This window comes from Anomaloglossus baeobatrachus, chromosome 12 (assembly GCF_048569485.1).
Source record: "Anomaloglossus baeobatrachus isolate aAnoBae1 chromosome 12, aAnoBae1.hap1, whole genome shotgun sequence".
Lineage (NCBI taxonomy): Eukaryota > Metazoa > Chordata > Amphibia > Anura > Aromobatidae > Anomaloglossus > Anomaloglossus baeobatrachus.
Window position 1 is genome coordinate 89524015 of NC_134364.1, and position 20505 is coordinate 89544519.

General features: G+C 40.6%; 1 protein-coding gene and 1 long non-coding RNA gene across 4 annotated transcripts in view; one reads left to right on the forward strand and one right to left on the reverse strand.

Annotated features, from left to right (window-relative positions):
- The window catches only part of LOC142257480 (uncharacterized), a 259149-nt gene that overhangs the window by 129181 nt on the left and 109463 nt on the right, over nt 1–20505 (forward strand). Inside the window, exon 2 of the long non-coding RNA XR_012727634.1 lies at nt 12172–12275. This is a non-coding gene — a long non-coding RNA (uncharacterized LOC142257480). The remainder of the gene's footprint in view (nt 1–12171; nt 12276–20505) is intronic.
- Nucleotides 6381–20505, reverse strand: part of IGSF9 (immunoglobulin superfamily member 9) — an 81539-nt gene continuing 67414 nt past the window's right edge. For all 3 annotated transcript variants that reach the window (XM_075329606.1, XM_075329607.1, XM_075329605.1), the window contains exons 17-21: nt 19856–20029; nt 17761–17806; nt 15193–16746; nt 12148–12284; nt 6381–10287 (exon numbers count right to left, since the gene is read on the reverse strand). In XM_075329606.1, the coding sequence (XP_075185721.1) occupies nt 10067–10287; nt 12148–12284; nt 15193–16746; nt 17761–17806; nt 19856–20029 (2132 nt within the window). In that variant the 3' untranslated portion in view covers nt 6381–10066. The remainder of the gene's footprint in view (nt 10288–12147; nt 12285–15192; nt 16747–17760; nt 17807–19855; nt 20030–20505) is intronic.

Here is a 20505-nt window from a genome sequence, read left to right on the forward strand (position 1 = left end):
AGCTTGTTTACTTTTGTCTGCCCTCAAAAGTATTTTTTTTTTTAATGATAGAAATTGTTAGGGCTAAATTTTGCTTTAAAATGGCGCAAAGAAATGTAAAAATATAAAAATGATGAGCATAAGAGAGGTTAATATCATAGGATAAGTGATAACTTAAAGTGTTGGGGGGGGGTCTCCCCAATCAATAACTATGTACTTTTGCCACTCTGGACCTGTTTGACCAGTGACCAATTTATTCCATTTTGGATTGCCGATCTGTTTGTCTTTTTTTCGTTGCCCCGTAATGATTGATGGTGTGGAGGTCGGACATGGGGCTTGCAGAGGAGTTGCAATTCAATTCAGAATATCCGTATACAAAAGCGGGCTTTACACACTACGACATCGCTACAGCGATCTCTTTGGGGTCACGGATTTTGTGACGCACATCCGGCCACATTAGCGATGTTGTTGCGTGTGACACCCATGAGCAATTTTGCATCGTCACAAAAACGTGCAAAATCGCTCATCGGTGACATGGGGGTCTATTCTCAAATATCGTTACTGCAGCAGTAACGAGGTTGTTCCTCGTTCCTGCGGCAGCACACATCGCTCCGTGTGACACCGCAGGAACGAGGAACCTCTCCTTACCTGCCTCCCGACCACAATGTGGAAGGAAGGAGGTGGGCGGGATGTTACGTCCCGCTCATCTCCGCCCCTCCGCTTCTATTGGGTGGCGGTTCAGTGACGCTGCTGTGACGCTGAACGAACCGCCCTCTTAGAAAGGAGGCGGTTCGCCGGTCACAGCGACGTCGCAGGGCAGGTAAGTAGTGTGACGGGTCCGGGCGATGTTGTGCGACGCGGGCAGAGATTTGCCCGTGTCGCACAACCGATGGGGGCGGGTACGCACGCTGGCGATATCGGTACCGATATCGCAGTGTGTAAAGCCGCCTAAACATTCAAAAAATGACATTTAAGTCCCAATTATCAAGCAGTTTATACAAGTTTTCTGCTTGAAATTTTGCTAAATATACAACTTATAGTTGCGAGAAATGTGAGTTTTAGTTTCTTATTTTTTACGCTAGTATTGGCCATCTCAGCCATCTTTTTGAATAGTGGGTGGGATTCGACTGGCAGTGGTCATAACTCAAAGTGGATTAAATAATACAGATGTATAAAAGTCTGTGATTTTCATACATTTTTTAAGCTGGACAACAACAGATGAAAGATGCACCAAATTCATTGAGTCGCTTGTCTCTTAATATGTTTGGCGCTACTTATTCCAACGAATAGTACATGAAGACCAGCATGCAAATTATCATGCTTGAAGAATCGGAGCCGGAGTTCTCAAAGAGGCATTCTTATCTTGACCACCACTGATTGGCGCAGTTCTGTTGCTCTATGGGCAATCACTAGGATTCCTCAATTGATCAAGTTAAGGATGGTTACTCCCACTCCTAGCAATAAAATGTAAAAATAAATCAGCTATGCTGGTCGAGATGTGGGAGCCTGCTTGTAATTAGGATATACCCTCCATATGCTTCCCAGACACGGCAGAGATCTATTTCTATTCCTCAATAGATTTCTGACTACGTGGTGCTTGTTTTTTCTGCCTCATTTGAAGGTAAAACATTCTAGTATTACAGCTCATTACTAGAATTCTTGATAATAATCTGCTTAATAACCACCACCCCAATTTGTTTTGGTGGGAATATGGCCCGAGGGGCCTTCAGTATTCATGAGAATGAAGCGGCCACAACCACTGGACCACCACTTGTCAAACATTCATAGGCCATCTTAAGGATACATTTAGATAAGCAAACAATCTTTGCAAGAGCATTTCTAAAGGCCCCTTTACACACTGCAACATCGCTAGCGATATCACTGTAACGTCACCGGTTTTGTGACGTAATAGCGACCTCTCCAGCGACATTGCAGTACGGGACACGCATCAGCGACCTGGCCCCTCCGCTGTGAGGTCGCTGATCGCTAAAAGTCGTTCAGGACCATTCTTTGGTCCTTTGTTTCCCGCTGCGCAGCATGTATCGGTGTGTTTGACACCGTTACAACATCGTTAGCAACCCAGCCCATAGGCGCGCTAGCGTTCCCTTTCCAGCGAGGTCGTTCTGCAGGTCTGTATCGCTGCTGCATCGTTGGCCAGATCTGCCTGTTTAACAGCTCACCAGCGACTGTTAGAGACTTTCCAGCGATCCCGGCCAGGTCGAGATCGCTGGTGGGATCGCTAGAAAGTCTGTGTGTAAAGGGACCTTAAGAATGCTTGTTTACAGTTATCTGAACAAGCAATAACCGTGTCATAAAAACAGTAACCATCAGCAGGTCATCACACCTTGTAAACAGGGGAAATCAACTGTTAGGTATCAATAGGCTTTCCTTTACGAGGGCAAACAATCAGTTTAGCACCCCAATCCTTATATCTAAAGGCTGCTTTACACACAACTATATTACTAGTGATCTCATTAGCGATGTGACACGCACAGATCGTTGTTACGGTTTGCCAAGATCGCTCATAGGTCGTTTTGTGGCGGTCAAACGTACACATCTCACAAACAACGCTACATCGTTCAGCGATATATTGTTTGACCAAGGCGGTCGTGTGGATGTTGTTCGTCGTTGGTAGGGTGTCAAACGTAGCAATATGTCTGCTGCGATCCAAACGACGAACAATATTTTGAAAGTGAACGACGTGTCAACGATCAACGATTTTCAACCTATTTGCGATCGGTCGGAGTCGCACGTAGGTGTCACACGCAATGACGTCGCTAACAATGACGGAAGTGCATCACGAAAACCGTGACCCCGAAGACAAATCGTCAGATAAATCATAGCGTGTAAAGCCGCCTTAAATACATTTTACCATGTTTAGTGGTTTAGTTCCAGAAAACCTTTTTAGGATATATTCACATAAAGGGGTTTTTTTGGGAGGTTTTGGAGCAGAAACTGAGTGAAAACTCTCCAAATCTTTCTAAAAAACTGAAGGTTCTGCTCAGTTTCTTCTCTGAAAACTCTGCAAAATGACTCAGTATGCACATACCCTTAGGTATTTCACACAGAGCTTTTTTAGGAAAAACCCCACCCCTATTTTTTTTTTCCAGCTGAAGTCAGAAGTAAAATGATAGTGGTGAATGAATGAATGAATGAATGAATGAATGAATGAATTGAATATATAAGTCCATATGTGACATTGGAAAATCCATGGGATGTTGAGTCTCCCCTTTATAGGGAAGTTATCATCAAAATTTTACCTATTGTTTAAATTAAGTTTTTGTGTTCTCTTTGTTCAATTTTTGGTAACATTGTTTTTTTTATCAATAGTACAATATATATTAAAAATAGAAATTAGGAATACTGTGATTTTTGCACTTTTCATCTTTGTGTCATGTTGACTAAGGGATAGTGGGGAACTGGGGCTTTTAAGCTTACTCTCAAAAACTAGGAGGCCCTATGCTATCCCTATCCTCAGGTATACTCCTAATGGTGGAGAGGCCTGAGTCTCCTTCCTGGCCCTGCTCCTGACCAGTCCTGATCTAATTCACCCTTCCCCAAGGAAGGATGGGACAGGAGTGTGTTGAAAAGCACAGATAAAGACAGACAAGGGAAATTCAAAACTCTGTTACACAGCACGTATACACAAAAGGTAGAGACGATAAGATTCAGGAAGAAAAACAAGAGCAGGAAGGAAGTACAAAACAACAGGGATAAACTCCACAACTTCTCCAAGCCACATGTAAAGCACAACTTTCACCAGAGAGTCTGGACACCACACCTCACAGACCAACATAGAATAAACTATAGCTGGAATGGATAGAAGGATTTCACCAGCACAAATAGGAGGGGAGCATATATGATAGGTCTCCGCACAACATGTGATTAAAGGAGCAAGCAAACTAGCTGAGATTAGCTCTTGCTAGCCTGCCTATGCATTAGCACACAGCAGGTCAATGCCTAAGCCTGCCTGTGTTGCTCCCAAACACCAGAGAAACCATTGGGCGGAGTGTCGGAATCTACAATTTGAACAGAGCCCAATGCCACCATGAACGTCGGCAAAGTTTGTGCAAAACTCTGTGACACACTGCTTTTTTAAGATATAAATTCCTGTTTCAGGAAATGCACATGAACATGAGCAGCAATGACCAGACCCTATAGCTATATTGAAGCATCTAATGAGCATGTGCAAATGCCATTGGTAAGGGAAAGGGAGGAGGTAAGCTGTGACATCACTGATTGCGATTGGTTGATCCTCTCTTACAAACTGTGTATAGTGTTGTTATCCTGCCTCTGATGAAAATGAAGAAATCTCTTCCTTAAAGGACAAGAAGTAAGACTCAAAAATATCACCAGTGAACAGTGTGAAAGTTGCAAGATTGAGCCACATTCCCTTTAAAAGTGGGCAATCACCTGTTCATAGTGGGTCTGAAATTCCCCAGCATTCAGCTGCTGCTGTTTGAGGAAGGAACGATTTTTCCATTAATTTACTCTAGTGCAGATGATACCTTTTATATACTGGGGGAAAAAACACACAAACTTTTTCTTTCAATTTATTTATTTATTGATTTTTTTTCAGAACCACAAGAGTCTTTCAAAATAGCAAAATTTGTCCTATAAAAATATCTTGTATCTTTCTATACATACAATGTTTTGTTGTTTTCTTTTTGTTTGTTTTTTTTACATTAACAGAAAAGTCTCATTGGTACCAGATAAATCTCAATTTCAGTTTAAAAAAAATACAAAAAAACAGCAAACAAAAAAAAAAATCACACTTTTTTTCTTGAGCATTTAGCTTTATATTGGAAATGTTATTTTTTTTTATTTTTTATATATATCTATAAAAATAAACAAAAAAGATTGGATGAAATTTGAAAGTACAGACTTCCTCATTTCTAGGTCTTTGGGTTACTCCCCATAAACTGTACAAGTGAAGATTTATAAGAGAAAATCATGAGAAGAGGATATTTTCACTCTTTACAAGAAATGTCAACAATACAAGAAATACATGGAAAGTACCAGAACACGTGGTATAATTGTGGTAGTAAAAGGGCAATTCCAGTCATCCTTAATATTACTCCTTTTTGTTTACACGTTACCATGAAAGGGGTTTTTCTTTGTGCTCTATGTTACCTTTTAGTACATTTTGTATTAGATTCCAAGGAGTGGGGAAAGGGAGATGACAACTGCTCTGAGCAGATTTCTGTGTCACGCACAAAATTGGTTGTCACTGTTAAAATCCATTAAGTCTAACTAAAAGTATGTATTTACTTGGCTAGCACGAACTGGTATAACACTGCCCTCTATGGACAGACAAGTATTTGAACAGATAGGAGAAATTTCATATCTGGCTGGAATAGAACTTTGTACCTAGAAATCTTGTCACATTGTCATAGTCATAAGATGGTTAAAAAAAATATTATAAAAGCCCATAGATATGAGAAGTAGAGGAAGCCATGATACAGGACAAAGTCAAAAGTACAAAAACTACAAAGTGTGATCAACAAGAAGAGCCGGATAGGGTAGAAAGACGGCATTTTTGCCTATAATGTCCCAGCACTTCACCCTATTTTGTTTTACTATCATTTACGTTTATTAATAGTGAGTAATATAAGGACATGTTGCGTGAACATAATTCAAACATAAAGAACCAAAAAGACTGGGCAAAAGACATGTTCAGAGCAAAAAGTCAGAAGACAACCTGGAAGAAAAATTCCTCCAGGAAATTCTCAGAGGATAGAACAGTCATCAGGAGAAGAACCTGTGTAAGGGCCATGATAGGGGCCAAAGATGGATGGTGACTACATATCAAAAAAAGAAAAGGACTAGAGGAGGTCCCACCAAGAAAGAAGGTGCTGCAGGAGAGTATGTAAAGACATGGATTGACGTGGGCTTAAAGGGAACCTGTCAGGTGCAATATGCACCCAGAACCACAAGCAGTTCTGGGTATATATTGCTAATCACTGCCTAACCGTCCCTGTATCTAGTAGGATAGATAAAGGGATCTTTAGAAAAAGTATTTCTAAAGATCTTTTATCGTATGCTAATGAGGCTAGGGACTAGTCGCATAGTGCGCATGACGACCGGGTGTACGAGTCTTGGCTTCAAACCCATGGTGCGCATGACCGAAAGTCCGGGATCATGCGCACTGAGACGAAATCCAGGACTCAGATGCGATGGCAGAGAGTTGAGCGCGACCATCCTCTGATGCTGTGCATTCATTAGCATGTTAGTACGCCCACAAGGGTGTACTAACATGCTAAGGGGCCAACTAGCCAGGGGAAGTCATGCCCTTGCAACTAGTTCCTGGCCTCATTAGCATATGATAAAAGATCTTTACAAATACTTTTTCTAAAGATCTCTTTATCTATCCTAGTGTATACAGGGACGGTTAGGCAGGGATTAGCAATATGCACCAGAACTGCTCGTGGTTCTCACTGCATATTGCACCTGACAGGTTCACTTTAAAGGCTTTGAAAGTAGGATGTCTGATAGAGAAGGATATGAGACAAGAAAAGAGATGTTTTGTGAAGAACGAGAAAGCATGGCTGAAGAAAGATAGGAGTCTGAGTATGGATTGCATGTAAAGAGGGTGATGAATAGAAGAGCAGAAAAGGACGGAAAATATAGGAAAGGACCTCATTAAGATGACCACCCAAACTTCCATGGAGAATAGTCTTTTAGAGAATTGGTTCTCTGAAGGAAGGTGGTCTGGATGCATATTAAATGATGGCACTCAACGGGGTGGTCTTCTTAAGCAGGTAGTCCTTTGGAGAGATTTATTGATATGGAGAAAATTCAAAAGAAACAGACCTTGGCATGACGTTTTGAAGAGCAGAAAGTAAAATGGAATGGATTTGATTTGGCTTTGGTGGCTACTGGTGAAAATACTCAATGGTTAAATGTAGAGAGGATAGACAACTCAATGAGTAGAAAGCCCACAGAACAACCCCCAGAGAAATGCTACACTGGAAGGCAAAGCTCAACAGGCAGCAATTAAAAGAGAAAAGACGTGGTGAAGATGCCCTGAGTAAAGAGGCCTATATAAAAAAAAATGTGGAGTAAAAAGCCACAACAAAGATGATAACAGGACATAGTCATAATAATAAAGAAAATGACGACAGTACTCACAAATAACAATGGAAAAGTTAACAGAACACAGAAAGGAGAAGTGGTAGAACGGTGGCAGCAAGTACCTTACAGTAACGGAATGATTTCCAGGTTTCATACAAAATAATAAAAAACAAACAGGTGTTTCTTCATTTTTCTATCTATAGATCACTTCGCAGCCTGTCAATGTAAAGCTGTGCTGAATGCAAAATAGTAGGTGGATGTTTCCTACTACAACACTTAAATATTCAGATTTTATTTTAAAAATTCACCCATCTTATATTTTTCACAACAATTTTGTACAAAATAAAAAAAGAAGTGACTCTTTTGCTTCTTTGGTGATTGGTAGATCAGATTTGGAAAATGAAGGAACTGAAACGTACATCCGATAACATCATCGTATAAATGCTGCTTCTTTAGAGAAACTGGATAAGCCTGAAGGTTGATGTGCATATTAAGAAGAGCCTCCTGTTCTTAATCCCAGGCTGGGGCCCTGGCAAAGGGACTTTTTGAGTTATTGAAGTAACCCGACGTGCTATAGATTCTTCAGACCCCATTTTAAGGAGAAAATCATCAACGTAAAGCCGTGAGGCACATTGTGCCTTATTTCTCCTGGTTGTCAAATGTACCTTGGAATTTCATAGGCTGCTGTTTTTACCATTAATTCAACCTGTCTGGTATGAAAAAGCCACAGTTATGTTTCAATATACATTATACTGTATGCATGACACCCCATTAATCATGTCATATGAATGATTAATGGAACTGTAATACAGAACCGCATTTTGGAATAACCTGTCTGCCTAAAAAAAAATGCAAATACTCAAGTAAGTGCTTACAAATGCCTGCATTTAGGACACACACCAGTACAGTTTCATCCTTGATTTCTGCTTTATTCACACATCCATGTTCCATGGTCTGAGTACAGACCATAATTCATGGACTGGCAACAGCTTTCCTGACCTGATCTTGACCATGACACACGGATGTGTGAATGCCACCTTATAGTGAGGGTGACATGATTTTTCTCTGCATGCAAGTAGGTCATTTTTCATTGGATTACCTGAAATATAAATCTGCTAATCAATTAACACCAAATTGTCAAATATAAAATAAAGCCTTTGTGATATCCTAAATTATACCACCAAGTGGAAATGTAAATCTGGCCATAAGCACAGTGATAATTTGGCCAATGTGACCAAAATTAGTATTTGCAGCTACATCCTGTACAACTATCAATTGTGCACCCTTTTCTCTATTGGCACATTTAGGTGCAAACTATCACATCAAGTTTTAGACCTTTTTATTATTTGCTTAAAACACTTTGAATAAGTTGTAAAGTTGCATGACTTTACAAGGGGAGTGTGTCTGACCTGTAGAGGGGCATGGCTTCAGGTGCATCAAATTTATTATCCGGCATGAGCCACTGTGATAAATTTGGTGCATACTCAGACTAGGTTTACGTTTGTTTTTATGTTAGACAGGATTAGTAAATCTTTCCCAGTGTGTTTGAAGTGTTTGGAATGAAGGAACCAAGGCTTTTGGCAGTGAAGGTGTTAAGTTGAAAAGATTTTATTGGGGGAATTTGCTAGATTTTGTTTTAAGGCCCCGTCACACTAAGCAACATCGCTAGCAACATCGCTGCTAACGAACAACTTTTGTGATGTAGCAGCGATGTTGCTAGTGATGTTGCTGTGTGTGACATCCAGCAACAACCTGGCCCCTGCTGTGAGGTCGTTGGTTGTTGCTGAATGTCCTGGGCCATTTTTTAGTTGTTGCTCTCCCGCTGTGAAGCACAGATCGCTGTGTGACAGCAACAACTAAATGTGCAGGCAGCAGGAGCCGGCTTCTGCGGACTCTGGTAACCACGGTAAACATCGGGTAGCCAAGAAGCCCTGTCCTTGGTTACCCGATATTTACCTTCGTTACCAGCCTCCGCCGCTCTCACTGTCAGTGCCGGCTCCTGCTCTGTGCACATGTAGCTGCAGCACACATCGGGTAATTAACCCCATGTATACTGTGGCTAGCAGAGCAGGGAGCCAGCGCTAAGCGGTGTGCGCTGCTCTCTGCACATGTAGCTGCAGTACACATCAGGTAATTAACCCGATGTGTACTGTAGCTAGGAGAGCAGGGAGCCAGCGCTAAGCGGTGTGCGCTGCTCCCTGCTCTCTGCACGTGTAGCTGCGTCCGCTGGTAACCAAGGTAAATATCGGGTTGGTTACCCGATATTTACCTTAGTTACCAAGCGCAGCATCGCTTCAGTGCGTCGCTGCTGGATGGGGGCTGGTCACTGGTTGCTGGTGAGCTCACCAGCAACCCGTGTAGCGATGCTCCATCGATCCCTGCCAGGTCAGGTTGCTGGTGGGATCGCTGGAGCGTCTGACTGTGTGACCTCTCACCAGCAACCTCCTAGCAACTTACCAGCGATCCCTATCAGGTTGTATCGTTGTTGGGATCGCTGGTAAGTTGTTTAGTGTGACGGTACCTTTAAGCAAGGAGCCAAACAGTAAAATGATGAAAGGCTTCAGCTGCTTTTGTCTCCTCAGAGATAATGCCTTAAGCCAACCATGAATCTTGCACCAAGGTTAATTCTAAAATTCCTATCAATATATGGAGGTGTCATTCAAAACACACCATACAGCCCTGTCTCAGAATACAACAAATGGCAAAAAACAAAAAAAATACTAGAAAAAGTCCCCCTGAGAGACATCTGAAATATTTTCTATAAAAAATTTGTACATATTTGTAGCCAGTATTTTTTGTTATGTGGGACCGCAAAGGGATCACAGATGACGTCAAATTTATTCATCCAATATTACTGAACTAACTGACAATAACCCCTGATGTTTATTTGGCCGGTATTGGTAAACACGATGGTAAACTCAGATGAAAGATGGACATACCCCTGATAAATTTATAACAGTGTCCCTTCTGGTCTTGCAAATAAATGTTCCAGTCTCGGGAACTGCAGTGGGGGTCATAACAGTGTCGCTTGTTCAAAACATTCTTCATAGTCTTTGTTTCTTGTGTGTATTTTCTGTGCTGCCTGTCTACGCCTCTGATATTCTAAAAATTCTTCCTTCAAAGCTGCACAACGCTCTTCTGGGCTGGTTAAAGCCTGAGGGTATCGACTATCCAGCGCATCCACCGGTCCCGATCCAGCCGGGCATGGAGCCGCTTCTGAAGGAAGTTTTACATCTGTAGTGGAGGAAAGAAAAAAAGTTTCAGTTATGAAATTCATTAATCGTTTCACTCCTGATCATCTTCATGAATCATGTAACCCTGTTTTACAAGAAGCATTGGTCTGTCAAACATCTTACTAGATCTGTGTTCAAGTAGTATTTTCAAACCTTCAAACGAAAGTTATTTTTTCTGTACACAGTCCATGTACGGACCTTAGTGGCATGACACCTCCTTCAGGTGTTGTATATTAAATCCACAAGTAGGATCTGATGTGGCTGCACATCAATGAAGGTTTTACCTTTCCCAAGTGCCAAAGAGAGAAGTAAGGTACTTAGACAGGGAAGGGTTGTATCACCAACTTGTTAGCCAGTGGAGGTGACGCAGATATTCTTACGAGGCAGAACCCTTCAACACTTCTTCAAGATGCTTTTCTTTATAGGCAATCTGTTTTTACATAATATGGTCCTTTTATATGCTAAAAATCCACCAGTCGAGAGACCAGTGCAACTGAGTATAATGTATTATTGTGTAACATCCAATCCCTCTCGAGTCATGCTCATACTTGCACAATTTGTCTCATATCATCATGCCATGATCAAACAATAGAAATTCAGATAAATTCAATGGACAATAAGCTCGTCACCGAGTGTATGAGGGGATGGAAAGTTACTAAGCCGCCTTTGCTTTGGCAAGGGAGGCTCCATATCCCCAAGGAGCGATTACTGTAATTACACACAGACTCATGTTTTTTTTCGGAAAACCCTTTTGAGATAATTGTCTAAGCCCCAGGTCTTGTTAACAGACGTCCATGTTTTTCTTTTCCTTGCAAGAGCATAATTTTTGAAATTAGGTATGTTTAAGAACCAACTGGTGCTAATTTTTTTAACAGGCTCCTTGTCTTTCTGCACTGTTTCATTATCGTCTTCCAGTGTAAACAGGCTGGGAATCAGCAAAACCTTCGTTCCTTGGGTGTCTTTTGAGCTGCACAAAAGATCATCGTTCTTGGCAGCACATTATTCTACATAGACAGGATTCACAGTGCTGAGAGAAATGGAGACTATACGCACTGAATGATCTATTATAACGAATGGTTCAGTGAGCATTATTAAGTGCAGTCTGCTTGTGTAAACAGGCTGTTAAACACAAGTATTTACTGATCGGCACTTGTTAAATATGTTAGTGAGGTCATTCTCATGGGCAGTTTGTAACGCTTATCTGTCTTATTTCTGAACTCCTCTATGCTGCTTTATCACCATAGACTACATCAAAGTTGATGTGAACTTTGATGCTGTTAAATCGTCTTAGAGAGATAATAGCGTTACAAACTCTGTCGCGTTGACCTCACTGCCAGATACTCACTTTTACACTTCCACCTAATGGCCCAGGACTCATGTCAATTTGTGACCTTTAGACTAAATTCTCAGATACCACCAAAATATATTTTGTGGGAAATAGAAGGACTCCCCCCTCCCCGATCAGGATATCCTGGGAATCCCAATAGTCAGCTTCTTGGAATTCTCAGCGTTTAGCTTTTGATTACCCCTAAGGGAGAGCCGAAGGCTTCCGATTAGATATCCTCTGTTCTCGTCCTGTGTGGAGCACAGTGGCCTGTGATCTCCGTATTTGACCAATGTTCTACAAATACCCATAGGACCCCCAGCTTGCTTGCATTCAGAAGCTTATATTCTTTTAATTCAGTTTGACAGCACAATTAACACTGTCACATGGACTAGTAACTCCATAGAATGCAAATAAGGGAACGGAAAAATCTATTGGCATGGCCAGAACCAATGCAATTTCTAGGCCATGCTGCAAAGCTATTGTAACATGTTCTGCAGATCATATCGATAGTAACACAGATAATGATTAACTCACTTTGTCTTTCTGCCTTCCCTGCAGAAATGGTTTGGCCATTGTTACCGCTACGATAGACTTGGAGAGCATCCATAAGATCAACTTCAAGGGTAAACTCTGAGTCCCATTCATAGTTCTCATCCACAGAGGTATTCCTCCTGTACAAAACGCAAGTACTTATTATCATATTACTAGGATCAGCTTGAATTCTATACTGATATTTATTTAATTTGGGATTTGCAATTTATATATTGTACATCTGAAATTGAAGGAGAAAAAAACATTTCTGAAATATGGTAAACAATATTATAATAGTTACATAGGGGCAGTATTAAAGTACTTATATTTATGTACATAGGAGCAATATTATATCAGGTATATTCTTGTACATAGGTGGCAGCTTTATAGTAGTTATATTCTTGTACATAGGGGCAGTATTATAGTAATTACAGTCTTGTATATTGGGGGCAGTATTATAGTAGTTACTGTATATTCGTGTACATAGGGGGCAGGATTATAGTAGCTATATCATAATAATTTTATTCATTTATATAGCGCTATTAATTCCACAGCGCTTTACATACATATTCTTGTATATAGGAGCAGTATTATAGTAGTTATATTCTCGTACATAGTGGCAGTATTGTAGTAGTTATATTCTTGTACATAGGGGCAATATTATACTAGTTATATTCTTGTACATGGGAGGCAGTATAATAGTAGTTATATTCTTGTACATAGGGGCAGTATTATAGTAGTTATATTCTTGTACATGGGAGGCAGTATTATAGTACTTATATTCTTGTACATAGGGGCAGTATTATAGAAGTTATATTCTTGTACATGGGAGGCAGTATTATAGTAGTTATATTCTTGTATATAGGGGCAGTATTATAGTAGTTATATTCTTGTACATGGGAGGCAGTATTATAGTAGTTATATTCTTGTATATAGGAGCAGTATTATAGTAGTTATACTCTTGTACACAGGGGCAGTATTATAGTGGTTATATCCTTGTATATAGAAGCAGTATTATAGTACTTATCTTCTTGTATATAGGGGGCAGTATTATAGTAGTTATATTTTTGTACATAGGGGCAGTATTATAGTAGTTATATTCTTGTACATAGGGGGCAGTATTATAGTAGTTATATTTTTGTATATAGGGGGCAGTATTATAGTAGTTATATTCTTGTACATAGGGGCAGTATTATAGTAGTTATATTCTTGTACATAGGGGCAGTATTATAGTAGTTATATTCTTGTACATAGGGGCAGTATTATAGTAGTTATATTCTTGTATATAGGAGCAGTATTATAGTAGTTATACTCTTGTACACAGGGGCAGTATTATAGTGGTTATATCCTTGTATATAGAAGCAGTATTATAGTACTTATCTTCTTGTATATAGGGGGCAGTATTATAGTAGTTATATTTTTGTACATAGGGGCAGTATTATAGTAGTTATATTCTTGTACATAGGGGGCAGTATTATAGTAGTTATATTTTTGTATATAGGGGGCAGTATTATAGTAGTTATATTCTTGTACATAGGGGCAGTATTATAGTAGTTATATTCTTGTACATAGGGGCAGTATTATAGTAGTTATATTCTTGTACATAGGGGCAGTATTATAGTAGTTATATTCTTGTATATAGGAGCAGTATTATAGTAGTTATACTCTTGTACACAGGGGCAGTATTATAGTGGTTATATCCTTGTATATAGAAGCAGTATTATAGTACTTATCTTCTTGTATATAGGGGGCAGTATTATAGTAGTTATATTTTTGTACATAGGGGCAGTATTATAGTAGTTATATTCTTGTACATAGGGGGCAGTATTATAGTAGTTATATTTTTGTATATAGGGGGCAGTATTATAGTAGTTATATTCTTGTACATAGGGGCAGTATTATAGTAGTTATATTCTTGTACATAGGGGCAGTATTATAGTAGTTATATTCTTGTACATAGGGGCAGTATTATAGTAGTTATATTCTTGTACATAGAGGGCAGTATTATAGTAGTTATATTCTTGTACATAGGGGCAGTATTATAGTTGTTATATTCTTGCACAGATGGAGCAGTATTATAGTAGTTATATTCTTCTACATAGGAGCAGTATTACAGTAGTTCTATTCTTGTACATAGGAGCAATATTATAGCAGTTATACTCTAGTACTTAGAAATTTGTGCTGGCTTGTATATATTCCCAGACTTTTAGCAGCTAATACAGTATGGGCTGTCATAGGTATAGGATAAATTGGGCAAAAACAAAATTTAAATAGTTGCAACTGATTGTGCAATTAAACTTAGGGGTACTTTGCACACTACGACATCACAAGCCGATGGTAGCGATACCGAGTGCGATAGTCCCCCCCCCCCCCGTCGCAGCTGCGATATCTTTTGATAACTGCCGTAGCGAAAATTATCGCTACGGCAGCTTCACATGCACTTACCTGCCCTGCGACGTTGCTCTGGCCGGCGAACCGCCTCCTTTCTAAGGGGGCGGGTCATGCGGCGTCACAGCGACGTCACACGGCAGGCGGCCAATAGAAGCAGGGGGTCGGAGATGAGCGGGAGGTAAACATCCCTCCCACCTCCTTCCTTCCTCATTGCAGCCGGGACGCAGGTAAGGCGATGTTCCTCGCTCCTGCGGCTTCACACGTAGCGATGTGTGCTGCCGCAGGCACGAGGAACATCATCTTAACATCGGTCCTTCCGAAATTATGGAAATGACCGACGCTACACCGATAATACGATTTCAACGCTTTTGTGCTCGTTAATCGTAGTAAAAAGGATTCACATACTCCGATGTCGACAGCGACGCCGGATGTGCGTCACTTTCGATTTGAACCCACCGACATCGCACCTGCGATGTCATAGTGTGCAAAGTACCCCTTAATCTCATTTGTGATTGAAATAACATAGTCAAAGTTTTGCAATTTTTTAAATCTCTAGCATAATGTCCTCTTAAGTAACATAACTGGAAGATCAGATTATAGTGGTCACCTGCACAATCACCAAAAATGACTGTGACCTACTGTCAGGACTTAACTTACCTGTTGCATACAGTGGCCAACAAAGAATCCTTTCTGTGTCTATAGTCCTCAGCACTGGAGCCCTGGGAGCCTCCTCCACTGTACCAACTAGATGTTTCACCTAATGGTGAGTTGAGGTAGCTGCCCCCCACAGACTGTGCCAAAGATGGGGGTCTAAGGAATGAAACACTCCCTCTGCCACTGCTCTGACTGGTGAGACTGCTTCGCATCACCTTCTCCGAGCCATGCAAAAAAAGTGATCTGTCTATTGGCGGCCTTTGCTTTTCCAAAGCATGGAAGTCTGTGAATACTGAGAGTTGATGGTCTTTTAAAGGAAATTCAAAATGAGAATGATTATGATGGCCAAATCTACTATCCAGGTGGGCATTTCCATGGTCCCAATGTGCTCTTTGTCCTACTTTTAAACGTTCAGCATGTTCTGGTGGCTGAGTCCACATGAGGCTACCAGGTAAGATTGCTTTAGCTGGTCCTAAATTAGGCTCTGGTGGTTTTAGAAAAGACTTAACAGGCACAGATTGCTCTTGTTTGCAGCTCAAGTAATCAAGAGACAACAATTGGTGGGGGGCACACGGAGATTCTTCTTTCCGAACCCCACTTGTGCCATCAACGTCCATTAATGTCCTATCATCCAAATGTACGTTATTAGGAGAGTCTTTATTATCAGTCTCTGAAGAGCTTTCCTCTGATGTTACAGTCTGAGCCACATCTTCTACAGGCCAATCTCCATCCACGCTCATCTCCTTAAAGAAAGGTAAACTTAAGTATTGGAGAATCCCACTTTGCGTGGACAAGCTATGTCTCAGTTGACTTGCTTGGTCACTGAGGCCCAAGGGTTTCTGCAAGAGTAAAGAAGGTGCCCTAATTACTGTGCTTAATGACGAGAAACAGTCAGTCTCTGATTCTCGGAGTGTAGAAATAGTCCTTTCCAATTCACCTTCCAACTGAGCAGATTCCCCACATCGGGCCTCTTCAACTTGGCTGTATGGAAGGATCACAGAAGAAGTCACAGGACTGATGTCTGGAATTCGAAAGGGTTTTCCTTCATCCAAAGGGCTGCTGCTGCAACCAAAGTATCTCCCTTGACGGTAACCAGAATCTCTTGCTTCCTTACGAGCCTGACCTGTAGCCTTTGGTCTCAACTTTACTTCATCGCTCCAGGACTCTGGAGGTCGCTCAGGTAGTTGGCAAACCTGCAAGTAAGCTTTGGCTTGTGAGCATTGGCTCAGGTCAGATGAGTCCCTGGCATTGAACTCTGGATAGAGATCAGTCTCTGTCACATAAGGAAAGCCTCGTATGCTCCCTCTGTTTGGCTGAGTATCAGTCTCCACCACAAAACGTCCATCGGGTCCTCGGCTTATCCTCTCCAAAGGAACACACTCTCCAACATGACTCTCGTAAATGGTGTATTTACCGCTTGTGCTGCTCCCATGGCTCACACCAAGATTATTCACAGTCTTCTCGCCCAAGTGGAGAGACTTGCGGAAGCTTTCGTATGGTGACACTTGAAGCTTGAGCCTCACGAGACTGTCGGGGCTGTTAGAACCATTAGTATTTCTAAGACATAAAAGAATCAAAATTAAATTTAACAATAATTGTAAAAAGGAAAAAGAAAATAATAGGGTGAAAATGTCACTAAAGAGGCACACTTCAGCTAATGACAGCTAATGATCGTTAAAAAAAACCAAAACCTAGGTATAAATCTGTCATAATGACGGCTACAGAGTGGAATATTTTGGTTAGGATGCCAGCAATTTTTGATAAATTTCAGAACCAATTCAGATAGGAAAGAAATGGAAGCCCTTAATATTAAGCTGGATGACAAAAGCAGAGTTAACCCATAGCAATTCTCAGAAAAAAAAAGTATCCGTTGTTGCTGCAGATTAACTCATCATATTGTAAGAAAAGGATGTCAGATCAACCACTTAATGGATAATTTAGTTTTGTTGAAACTGTTCTTTAGTAAATTATTGAGATTTTTACAAGGGGCTTTCAGGGCTTGTGCTAAACTTCGGCAGTCTCTCTTTGTAAGTGTAGATTGGGGAGTTCCACACACAGTCAGGATTCCCCCTCAATTTCTAAATCGAGTGCGTGTCATTTTCCATCTAGATTTTTATCATTACGTTACATTTTCTATTGTGAGAAGTGGATGAGATTCTAGCCGACACTTCACCACTCTCTCAATCTGGTCATTGAGGGGAATACTGTCAGTGGTCTTAATGCATGCTGTCAGTCACAATGATTGACTGCAGAGATTTATCCAAAGTCTGGAAAACCTTTTAAGCCAGATAAACCTTTTCATAAAAGGCCTCAAAGTCACCTTGATCCTACTACAGGTCAACAATAAGGTCTGTGCGACTGTAAAGGAGATGCATGATTATGAGGACACAACACCGTTAAATTTAGACTTGCAACCACCATCGAGAAGGATCTACCGGTTGTTGATTGGTGGTTACAGCATAAAGACAGAACACAAAAAAACTAAAAATAAATACAGCAATGATCGAAGCTACAAACAGGCAGCATGAAATGAGTGAACGGGAAGTGACGTATGAGCATGAAGACACTTACTGTGAAGGAGAAGCTTTCTTGGGTTGGGAGAAGACCATTGGTGCATCTGGAAGGTTATGAGAACACAACAGGGATCAATGAGGAGTAGAACTCGAGCCAATGTGACCTGTACGTCTAGTGACCTACTTATCATCTTCATGTATCTAATTCTATCTAAAGAACTTAATCCCAACAACACGTGGATCTAACCCAAGTCAAGGCATCTTAAAAGCCTCCGAACTGAACTCTGTAATTTACTATCCAGGGAGGACCATTCCTAATTGGCAATTTACTGCATGCCTGAAATCCCCCCAAAAAGCATTACAAATGGGCTTCTTAATGGTACCAAAATTAGCTCAGACAAAAAGTAAACGTGTTGCCCATTACAACCACCAGATTTGAATTTTTCTCCCGGGTGGCAGAAAATAGCACCACCACTTCTAGTCTGCGCTAATTTTCATACATCAGTGCCTATGTACTCATCGTCATCTATAGTCACCCTACTTAACGCCTTCCATTTACTTCCTGCTGTCAAATCCACCAAGACTAGCATTTTGCTCCTGCCATATCAAAGATGACTGCTGTAGTGGCATGGCTTTTAGTGGTGAGTTTAAACTGCGCCTCCACTAAAGCGTGTCGACTTTGCTCCCCATGTCACTACAGCAGCCATATTGGATGTATGAGAACCGTAATCCCGGCTTCAGGAGGAAAATAGAGCGCACCAAGTAGGGTGACTATAAATTAAAAAAAAAATGTACAGTAACTTTTGAGTACCAGGGCGGAGGGTCAATTTCATTGAAAGTCTAAGCTAATCACAGAACACACAGTTGGTCAGCTGTGTTTGGAAGTCTAAGACCATGACTTTTAGCATACTGCTAATAGGTGATAGGGCCTAAAGTAGAGATAATAGACATTTTAAAACCATAGAAGCAATAACAAAACTATTTGGTAGTGAGGTTTTTGGCCGTAGTCCAATATAATAATAATCTTAAAATGGGTCCTCTGTGCTCCAGATCTACTGATATGAATGTTCCAACATGTTTAGTAGTATGACAGGGGGACATGCAGGGTAAACACAAAGGTAAGGGCCACATAACGTACACAATAAAGAAATATGGACCCCAGACAGGCTGTGGGGCATACTCCAATCCAAAAGAAAAATTACACAATGTTTAGATGGAACAGATGAATGATACACAATACATCACTGGTAGCACCGTACTCATGCAGTGTCTGCGGTCATGGAGTAATGAAATGATTCGAGTGGAGCCTTTAGTCTGAAGACAAGGGTTGTTTATTCGTCACGAAAACAATAAGATACCTTACATATCTGAAGAACTAAATATTTGAAACTTAGCTCAAATTATGACTTTGTGCTGTAATCTGCCTGAAAGACCAACAGATTCCTTTGGGCCGTAAAGCGTTTAGAAAGACACGAGAAAGTAATCTAGTCATTTGTATCCTTCGTGTCAAACCTACAAATAACGCTGACCACAAACTTAAAAAAATAAATAAATTTTGCTCCCTTATAGTAAATTGTTGGACATATCCAAGGAGTAATAAGAACAATGTAATGTTTTCATTCTTCTACTGATTGTACAAAACTTGGGGGTTCGTCTGGGATATAAGCCACAGAATGCATAACTCGAAAATAATCATTAAAGTGAATACAGAGGCTATCAACCCAGACTTTTGGTTTATTTCTGGCCAGCTTAACTTGGAATATATCCTTTTGACTTTTCCCCATAAACATGCATAAGGTTTTGAGCTACCTAGGTATGTCCAACTCTGTATTTGTATAAGTAGAACGCTCTCGAAAATGACCTACTTGACACTTATTAACTAGGCTGTCAAGCTTATTCACCTATGGAAATAACTTCTTAGCTAACATGGAGCCTGTCAGCCATTTTAAGGAATTCGAACTGATGACAATCATAGATTGGTGAGCTTTAAAACATTTTAAACGTACCTATATGTACGGCCAAGAGGAACAAGTTCTAATCTGCTTAACATTCCTGCTCTGGTGTCTATCAGTCTTTTCATGGACACGTAGTGCACTTCTGTTGTTGTGGGCATCTTATTTCTAGCTAGTCGAACGCCTTTTTCACTGTCTTACCTTGCTGCCTCCGTTTTCGTCTTCGCTTGGCTCTTCGCCGATTCATCCAACAGGCCACAATGGTGCTAAGGATAATTCCCAAGGTAAGGAAACAGACACCTCCGACTACACCGGCCATCAGGGACTTCTGCTGGACCTCAGGATTCTCTGTCTGCGAGGGGTATATTTTCATCCCTGTGTAGTAGTGCGGCACAAGTTATTAGTGGCCAAGTCCATCTCCGTACAGGAAGATTGACAAGTAACCTATCAAAGGCCAAGATTGACGGAAAGTCAACAGGCTTGGGCCCTTCTGAACAATTTTTATATAATTTATTTAATTTAAAAATAAAAATAAAGAAATAAATTTAACACATTGGTAAAGTTATAAAAATTTAAAAAAATCTAAATGTGTATTCTCTGTAATGCCATAAAAAACTAATTGACTTCATCACACTGACCCCATTTTCCTTGGAGCCTCTCGCTATAACTCAATTTTTAAAACGGGTCGTCTTCACCATGTTTTGTGCGCCTGCCAGATGTTGTTGCAGTAAATATGGCTTGTGGTCAAGAGGAGCTTCGTCTTTTCTCACTCTTTTAAGCTCCTGAAGCTAACAGTTTATCGAATTTTTAATAAACTCTTATTTCTCTACCCGGTGTACAGTATATAGTAG